The sequence below is a fragment of the Micropterus dolomieu genome, linkage group LG19 (assembly GCF_021292245.1).
Source record: "Micropterus dolomieu isolate WLL.071019.BEF.003 ecotype Adirondacks linkage group LG19, ASM2129224v1, whole genome shotgun sequence".
NCBI classification, from domain to species: Eukaryota; Metazoa; Chordata; class Actinopteri; order Centrarchiformes; family Centrarchidae; genus Micropterus; species Micropterus dolomieu.
Genome location: NC_060168.1, coordinates 19,087,141 through 19,096,797, shown reverse-complemented (window position 1 = coordinate 19,096,797; position 9,657 = coordinate 19,087,141). Strand labels below are relative to the sequence as shown.

General features: G+C 41.6%; 1 protein-coding gene across 1 annotated transcript in view; it reads left to right on the top strand.

Moving 5' to 3' along the window:
• Window positions 1–2,805: 2,805 nt before the first annotated feature.
• si:ch211-114c17.1 (pre-mRNA-processing factor 39) overlaps window positions 2,806–9,657 on the top strand; it is a 10,363-nt gene continuing 3,511 nt past the window's right edge. Inside the window, exons 1-11 of the mRNA XM_046029730.1 lie at window positions 2,806–2,919; window positions 4,167–4,417; window positions 4,635–4,760; window positions 4,883–5,001; window positions 5,142–5,309; window positions 5,583–5,763; window positions 5,916–6,020; window positions 6,389–6,506; window positions 7,072–7,226; window positions 7,380–7,506; window positions 7,798–8,069. Coding sequence (XP_045885686.1) covers window positions 2,832–2,919; window positions 4,167–4,417; window positions 4,635–4,760; window positions 4,883–5,001; window positions 5,142–5,309; window positions 5,583–5,763; window positions 5,916–6,020; window positions 6,389–6,506; window positions 7,072–7,226; window positions 7,380–7,506; window positions 7,798–8,069 — 1,710 coding nt within the window. The 5' untranslated portion in view covers window positions 2,806–2,831. The remainder of the gene's footprint in view (window positions 2,920–4,166; window positions 4,418–4,634; window positions 4,761–4,882; window positions 5,002–5,141; window positions 5,310–5,582; window positions 5,764–5,915; window positions 6,021–6,388; window positions 6,507–7,071; window positions 7,227–7,379; window positions 7,507–7,797; window positions 8,070–9,657) is intronic.

Here is a 9,657-nt window from a genome sequence, read left to right as displayed (position 1 = left end):
ATCAGATGTTTTTGACTGGATTGTTGATTTAAAGCAATAGGCTATAACCTCAAACACTATTGAACCCACAGTTACTTAGTTCACGTGCAGCTTTATGGCAAACAGAAAGGTTTGCACCTTTTTATATAACATAGAACAAATAAACAAGACGTAGTAAACAGATTTTCAACAGGCGCCCACACAAACCAACCATCCACAGCCAGCGGTGCTGAAATTAACTCACGAAAAAGGCAATATAACTTTAATAAGATGATCATCAGGATTAATGCTGGGAGATAGTCCATAAGAAGCTGCCAAAAATTAGTCAGTCGGATGAAGTCTAAAGCTGATGATACACGGTTCAAAGTACATATTTTATGAACGTTTAAAGTCTATATTTTAATACACTTAGTAACATTCCTTGACATTCAGCAAATATATGTAGTGATAACCGCTTTTGTTCAATAAGCACACCAAAGTGCCTGAAAAGGACCTAAAGAAGTGGATGCATAATACCGCAGAACATAGGACTAGGCTACCTACCGAGTCTTGCATCCACCTCTTTTCTCAATATAAATGAGCGAAACTTGGACTTCACATCACTCCCATCCTGAAGAGGCTCCAGTTAAGTCCCGGATCAAATATAAAATCCTCCTACTGACGTACAAATCTCTCCATGGACTTGCACCTCAGTACCTCACAGATCTACTCCATCCCTACACTCAGTCACGGTCCCTGCGGTCTTCCGACAATGACCTGCTTGCTGTCCCTAATTCCAGGCTCCGGACATTTGGTGACAGAGCTTTCTGTGTCAGTGCACCATCACTCTGGAACAAGCTTCCTCTTGCCATCCGCTCTGCCTCCTCTATAATAGCCCTTAAAACATACCTCTTCACTGAGGTCTATGGGCTTTAATCTCCCCTCCCCCCACACCTCTTAGCACCCCCCTTTTCTTTTTTTGTTTGTCAAGCGTCCTTGGGTTAGTGAAAGGCGCTATATAAATCAAAGTTATTATCACCCGCGAGATGCATGCAATTCTCGGCAGGCATGCAGAATTCTGCACAACACGTGCCGTCAGCGCGCACGACTTTCTTTGATGTCAGTGTAGGTTAGCAAGGTGTCCATTACTCGCTCGTCTCTCTCTCTCTCTTATATTGACAACTGACCATAGCAGCGGACCAGTCTGTGAACAGCCCCTCCTTTCGTGCGTAATCGGTCGAGCCGAAAAGTGACCATCAGCCGAAAATGGATTGCCCTCCGCGGGAGCGCACGCAGCATGTTAAAGCTGTAACGCCCAGTATCTGTACATTATCTCAGTCATAACGTGCAAATAAACATCACTTCATGTCCGTGGTATCAAAGGTAGCCTATGTCTTTGTGAAACGTTAAAGTTTCTTGTAACGAAATAATCACAGCTGAAGTGTCTGCAGTTTATCAGGCCTGACAAAACGTTATTATAAGCAATAAAATTAGCCTATTGTTGCCGATGAAATGTGTGTTTGGTAGGCCTATGTTTAATGTCGTAGTTTATATTTACAAAAAAGACTTTAGTCTTTAATTAACATGATTCATGGCTGGGTTAGGCTATAAATAAAATAAAGGAAGTGTCTCTCTTGCAATTATCCTTATCACACTAATTTTGCTTGCTCTGTGCCAACCAGTCCACCTTTTTACCAGTCGAAATACTGTATGTAGTTTGTTGTATTGCACTTACCAAAAAGACAGGGTATTGCTTAGTCAGTCCTTATTACCAGTTGCAATACATTTAAATGGCCAATACAACCCATATGGCCAATTAAGTTTTACACTTTGCCAAAAAAACTGATGCCACCTACTTGTGACTAAAAGGTTCTCAAAATGAATTGATTTTAGTCATGAGCATTATATTTGAGTTATGGCTGATAATGGCTCACCCAGTCCTTTCAACCTGTTAAAATACCTTTAAAGGGCCAATACACCCAGTAACAAGTAGTTTTCCACTTGCCAAAAAGTGATTGCAGCCTTGTGACTTAAATAAGAAAAAATAGGCAACAAAAGTTTGTCTGGTCAGTTGCTTTTGGGCAGTGTGGAACTGACGGTTGGTTTACATTCACACTGAAACCAACTAGGCTACTACCAACTTTAAAATATTGGTGTTGGTTGGGCGCTGTCTGAGCAGTGTGCAGCTTTAGACTGTAGTAAAGGAGTTTTTATATCCTGCTAAATCTGAACATTACATTCTGAGATTCCAGAAAATATTAAAAGGCTTTAACCGGGTCAGGTTAAATAAGTATATTATGCATCACAGAGGAAGTTATAAAGAGTGTAATTTAACACAAGGTACAAAATAGAGTAGGATTGTGTTATTGTCATAATGAAATCTCAGCTAATAATTTATGTAGCCTACATAAGAACGTAAATGATTTTAACACACACAGTGAAACTTATCAGGGCATATTGTATTTTTAAAAACAAAAGGATAAGCTTGTGGGTGTGCCCATGGTTTCTTGTTTGCAGAAATCTGAAATAGTTTCTCAGGTAAGTTTTTCTTTTGCACCTTAGCTACAGTAACTAATAAGAGGGAAAGGGAAACCTTGTTTTTTGAACCAGTAGGCCTACCACAAATTATGTTTTAATATCTTTCTTATTACATTTCGAGAATCAACAGAATATACATTCATATAAGGTATAAAAATAAATACGTTTTTTGTTTGTTACAGTAATGTGAAGTAAAAAAGTTTGGTGACAAGTGAGTCTTTTTAATTTTTACTGAAACTTTACACAGTTAATACATTCACCGTGCCATAATAACAATTTTTTTTTTATCTAAGTCAGTAAATATTCACTGTTCTATCCCGAGTGTCTTGTCGCGCATGGATGACGTCAGCGAACGCTTTTCCATCATGGCGGCGGAAGGCTGTGAGGAGATGAGCGGCAACGGGGAACTCGAAGAGTCTTCAGGTAGTTTGATTAACGTTTAGTGCATTTACAATACACCGCATTGTCGTTTCACAGATGTCGCTGGGGGGTTGTTTCATTTGCAAGCATTTGGAAAAAAGGCTCCGATCGGACCTGTTAAAAGGGCAAACATGAGATGCTAGGCTAGGCTAACGCGATTTCAACACACCACGAAACAGCAGTGTTCTCTTAACTAACTTTAACTAAAGTACCCTCCTGTCTTTAACTACGTGGTTTGCGGTTGCTCATCACCTTTTGTCACAAATTGTGTGACAATTCAAATGCACTGGAGTCAGCGCTGCGGTGGAGAATAAATCTGTCTAAACCATGGTCTAAACTCAGTGCACTGAACTTTCAATGAATGAAACATACCTCTGCAGGTGTAGACAGGAGGTGTGGCAAGAAGAAAAGCGAAAAAACTATCGATTTTTGTTTTGTTGGATCATTTAATAATGCTTGGACTACAAGCTGCAGACAGTGGTTACAGTGCAAATCCATGTTCAGCTGCTGAACCTGTTTGACTGCTCAGTGTAATCTTTAATCAACTTTTATCAAATCAGTCACACCACACCCTATTTGGATTTGACCTCAAATAGGGTCAAAGTCATGCTTAAAGGTTGTGTGATTGGTTTAATTCTGGTTTGTAATAATAATAATAATAATTGCATTTGCATGGGTTTTTCATACATGGTGGTTGTTGTTGTATTGTTGAAACACCTGCTGGCCCTTTTCCATGAGACTGTCCAGTAAGCAGAGGAACTAGAAAGTTCATGAATTACATCACATTACATTTTTTTGTAGTAGTTTTACCTTACAGCAAACTGTGGTATTTGAAGCAATTGTTAACTTCCCCGTCATTATTGTTGAGTGAAAATAGCTATATCATGTTGAAATGAGTGTTTGATCCACAGGTTGAAGGTATGTTAAAATTATTGGCTGTGACATTCTTGTGCTTTTTATGAATGGCCTATCATCCATTGGTCAGTAGTGGAAACGGCACACCAGTAGTGTGTGACTGATCAATTGAAATAGCTTTTTAAGGAGGTTAGGGGTAATAGCCAAATGGCAAGATTCAGTGACAGTCACTCCACTTAAAATTATGTTCCTGGTAGCTTCATGAGAAATGTCTAAAGTTATGGTGAACACAAGTAGTGTTACTAGAGGGGCTTATCTTTATAATGCCCTTCAGTTATGTTAGTGGAGATTGTCTTTTTTTTTTTTTTTTACCTTTTGATCTACAAACTCTTTAGCCATGGAGGCTTCTGAGGTTCCTGCGCCACCTCCAACTGAGATGGTAGAGATGTCAGAAGAGAATGGCAGAGCCACCGAGGCCCCTGAGGCCCCCGTTGACCCCGGCCCTGCTTCCTTCTCCATGCCGCCATCTGCAGAAGACGAGGAGGGAGAACTGCCCACTGACTTTGAACGACTGTGGAAAGCTGCCCATGACAATCCTCAAGACTTCACCAGCTGGACCGACCTGCTGCAGTACTGCGAGCAAGAGGTGCGTGTTTGTTGTTTCCATTGGAGATACAGAGGAAAGCCACTGGGGTTCAGAAAAAAAATGTAGGAAACCATCGTATTGTCCGCCAGTATTGATGCATTACCACCTCAAACTTTGAAATATTGACCTCTAGCGTCCCCATGATGCCAGAAAGCATGTTTGGACTGGAAGCTTGCTGTAGCCTCACGTGACATTACATTTTCTCTCATCTGCTCAGAGTCACATCACAGCGTCACGCAGAGCGCTAGAGGCCTTCCTCGCTCGCTACCCGCTCTGCTACGGCTACTGGAAGAAATTTGCTGATCTGGAGCGCCGCGCTGGGTACAACAACAAAGCAGAGGAGGTAAAACAATTTTGCGTCTCTTCTTCTCCCACACCATTATAAATTATTATTAGGTGTATTACAGAAGTGTTTTTCACAGTTTTTCATTAGCTAATGTTCATGGTTGTTGTGTATTGTGTCAGGTGTGTATTCAGGGTCTCCAGGTAATCCCTCTGAGTGTAGATCTGTGGATCCACTACATCAATCTGCTGCTGGGAACACTGGACATGAACCTGCCTGAGTCGCCCGCACGGATCCGCAGGTAGATGAACACACTCACATTTTATTGTTATTTTTTTGCTGCCAGTTCACCTCAAAATAAAAATAGACATATTTTGAAGTAAGCTGCTGCCTGTGAAAGGTGTTATCATGCTTTATTTGTTTTCCAACCTCAACCCTCAGTGTGTTTGAGGAAGCAGTTCAGGCAGCAGGTCTGGACTTCCACTCGGACCGGCTTTGGGATCTTTATATCGAGTGGGAGAAGGAGCAGGGGAACATGCAGAACGCAACAGCCGTCCTAGACAGAGTCCTCAAAGTCCCCACCCAGCTGTACAACACCCACTACGACAAGTAAGACTACACACACACACAGGTCAAGTGTGTGTGTGTATGCCAATCTACATTTCTTGAAATCAGTTTATACAAGACAGAAATACTGATGTAAATGTGTTACTGTCAGTGCCAGGTTTACTATTGTAATGATAAATGTATATTCTAATTCAGATAATGAATATTTGTTTTCAGTCTGGTATTCATGAAAGTCATGATGTAATATGTTCATATTTCTCGCTCATTTCTTCTCCCACTAATCTCATTTTTGCGTCCTTCTGCCCTCTCCGCCAGGTTCAAAGAACACCTAAACAGCCACGAGCCCAAAGAGGTGCTTTCCCCAGACGAGTATGAGGAGCTGAGGACGTTGTGCCGCCAGAGTCAGAAGGCAGAGCGTGCTGAACAGGCCCAGGAGGAGGAGGAGGAGAGGCCGCCAGGGGAGGAAGAGCCCGCCACACCGGAGGGCACAGACACGGTGAGTAACATCTGACTGCCTCACACTCAGCCCTGACAGGATTTCCGTGCTGAGCGTAATGTTAAGTTTTAAACATGTATACATATACTCATGAGACATAAATTAAAGAGAGAGTCAAATATCTAATTGTTTAATTTAAACATTGTGTTTAGGAGGAGTTGATGCAGAAGATAAGGGAACAAGTGCTGGTTCGCAGGGACAAAGTGTACCAGGACAATGAGGGAGAAGTCCGCAAGAGATGGCACTTTGAAGACGCTGTGAGTTTTGTTTTCTGTTGCTCTTTTTCCATCACCAGCTTGTGCGTTTCCTCCCCCTCTTTGATGTTTTCAATATTCTGGGCTAAACATTTTATTGGGCTTAAAATTGATTGATTTTCAAAATCCAGACCTTTCTGTAAACCAAAACCCGAATTCTCAATATGTGCTTAATACATCTATATACTTACTGTTCTATCTAGTTCATTTGTCCACAGTATAATTTTTAACTATTGTTTGCAGTTTTACAGCAAACGATAACAAGAGTTTTCCTTTAAATATTCTGCTGTTTATTGTACATTTATTGAACTTGTTACACACTTCCATCACTTGCTACCTCAGAAGCTGATTCCTTATTCTCTGGCCTACAGATCAAACGTCCCTACTTCCACGTCAAGCCACTGGATCGCCTCCAGCTGCGGGCCTGGAACTCCTACTTGGACTGGGAGATCGCTCAGCTGAACAATGACACCAAAGAGCCCAACCAAGGTGACGACATAATAGGGCTGGGCAATGAAACAATAATGATATTTATCGCAATATAATTTTCTTCAATAACAATATAACAAATGTTCAGTATATCATCAATAAATGTTTGATTTAATGATAAATGAATTAAGTTGATTTAACTTAATTTTTCTATTAAGATATTCAATTTGTTGAGGAAAAGGGACTGAAAAAAGATTTACTAATAATATTATAATTGTTTTGAATGTTCTGCCTCAGATTTGTCAAGTGATCCACTGTTTGGCATGAAGTGCTTATAATGTTCTGACTATAAAGAATAGTTTAAAAGCACAAAATGAACCATCTGTTTTCTTAAATTTTCACTTAGGAGCAAAAATCAACCTTTAAACTTGAAAGAAATAATGATTTGACATTTTGATAATTATCGATATCGAATGGTATGAAATGTTTTTATCGTGAAAACATTTTTGCCCATATCACCCAGCCCTACGACATAATGAAGCCACTGTCAGCTGTCTCAGGGATTCTACAAGATTTGAGTGAGCATCTAAGCATCTGCAGTTTAGACACCTTTGTCTCCTACTAGATCCAAACCAGGTGGCCACTGAGGGGTCAGAGGTCGCCGCCCAGCCTCATGAAGGATTAGAGGAAGCTGCGGTTCCCCAGGACGACCACAGGGTTCGTGTCCTCTTTGAGCGCTGCCTGATTGCCTGCGCTCTGTATGAGGATTCCTGGATCAGGGTAAGGAAAGGACATTATTTTCGTGTGCAAAAGATGTTTAGAAAATGCAGACTGAAGAGTGCATGTATCTTTGTGAGCCTAAAGACTAGATTAAAATGGGAAGTTTGTGTGCTTGACTGATCACTGTGTAACACGTTCTTATGTGTTGTTCAGTACACTCAGTACCTGGAGCCGCAGAGTGTGGATGAGGCGCGGGCCGTTTTCAAACGAGCCTGTGAGATCCACCTGACGTATAAACCCAACATCCATATGCAGTGGGCGACCTTCGAGGAGAGGCACGGTACGACACAACAACACACTGTACAAACACAGCTTTGTTCTCTTTTCTTTCTTAGAAATGTTAAATGTCTTAAGTAGGTCTTGATCTTTCCGGACTATTTGGGTAAAGTTACTTGCAGTCAATTTAAATTACACCTCCTTACGAATCCATCTAATGCAAAAACATTAAAAAAGCTTAAAAACTATAGAATTGATCCAACATAGGAGTCCTCAAATAAAACTATGATAGACGTTTGTATTTCATGTATTTTAGCCGCCACACTCACGCAAACTCCTTCATCTTCTCCATCAGGTGACTTGATCGAGGCTCGCCGAGTGCTGGAGGCCTTGGAGAAAACCCTACCAGGGTTGGCAGTGGTACGTCTTCGCAGGGTAGCTTTGGAGCGACGAGCGGGCCAGCTGGACAAATCGGAGGCCTTGCTGCGGGAGGCGGTGGCCGAATCCAAAGAGAGGCCGATGTTACACGCCTTCTACTCCATCAAGCTGGCTCGTCTGCTTCTGAAACTGGGCAGGAACCCCAGCAGAGCCCGCAGGGTTTTACAGGAGGCGCTGGAGATCAGTCCGGTGAGATTATTAACTAACTTTTGATCAGTCTCTACTCAGCTGTTTAAAAAAAAAAAAAATGTTCAAGAATGTCAGTGTAGTTTTGTTGTAAAGCTGCTTCATTTTCTGGGACAAAATTTGTGTCCAGTTACTGGAATTTATTTGTTTTTGAGGAATTTAGATTTTGTGCAAGTTTAAGATTATACACAAAGCTTCCGGTTAGTTTGTCCATCAACCACGTTTAGATCGCATCTCATATTCTTTGTGACAAGTACTTTGTTTGGTACGAGCAAACTAAAAATGTACCTTCATGTGTGTACTTCAAGAAGTAAAAAGCCAAATCTAAGTACAGGTGCTGGTCATATAATTAGAATATCATCAAAAAGTTGATTTATTTCAGTAATTCCATTCAAAAAGTGAAACTTGTATAATGTATACATTCATTCCACACAGACTGATATATTCCAAGTGTTTTAATTGTGATGATTATAACTGACAACTAATGGAAACCCCAAAATTAGTATCTCAGAAAATTAGAATATTGTGAAAAGGTTCAATATTGAAGACACCTGGTGCCACACTCTAATCAGCTAATTAACTCAAAAGGCCTTTAAATGGTCTCTCAGTCTAGTTCTGCAGGCTACACAATCATGGGGAAGACTGCTGACTTGACAGCTGTCCAAAAGACGACCATTGACACCTTGCACAAGGAGGGCAAGACACAAAAAGTCATTGCTAAAGAGGCTGGCTGTTCACAGAGCTCTGTGTCCAAGCACATTAATAGAGAGGCGAAGGGAAAGAAAAGATGTGGTAGAAAAAAGTGTACAAGCAATAGGGATAACCGCACCCTGGAGAGGATTGTGAAACAAAACCCATTCAAAAATGTGGGGGGAGATTCACAAATAGTGGACTGCAGCTGGAGTCAGGACTTCAAGAACCACCACGTACAGACGTATGCAAGACATGGGTTTCAGCTGTCGCATTCCTTGTGTCAAGCCACTCTTGAGCAAGACACAGCGTCAGAAGCGTCTTGCCTGGGCTAAAGACAAAAAGGACTGGACTGCTGCTGAGTGGTCCAAAGTTATGTTCTCTGATGAAAGTAAATTTAGCATTTCCTTTGGAAATCAAGGTCCCAGAGTCTGGAGGAAGAGAGGAGAGGCACAGAATCCACGTTGCTTGAAGTCCAGTGTAAAGTTTCCACAGTCAGTGATGGTTTGGGGTGCCACGTCATCTGCTGGTGTTGGTCCACTGTGTTTTCTGAGGTCCAAGGTCAACGCAGCCGTCTACCAGGAAGTTTTAGAGCACTTCATGCTTCCTGCTGCTGACCAACTTTATGGAGATCCAGATTTCATTTTCCAACAGGACTTGGCACCTGCACACAGTGCCAAAGCTACCAGTACCTGGTTTAAGGACCAAGGTATCCCTGTTCTTAATTGGCCAGCAAACTCACCTGACCATAACACTATAGAAAATCTATGGGGTATTGTGAAGAGGAAGATGCGATACGCCAGACCCAACAATGCCGAAGAGCTGAAGGCCACTATCAGAGCAACCTGGGCTCTCATACCACCTGAGCAGTGCCACAGACTGATCGACTCCATGCCACGCC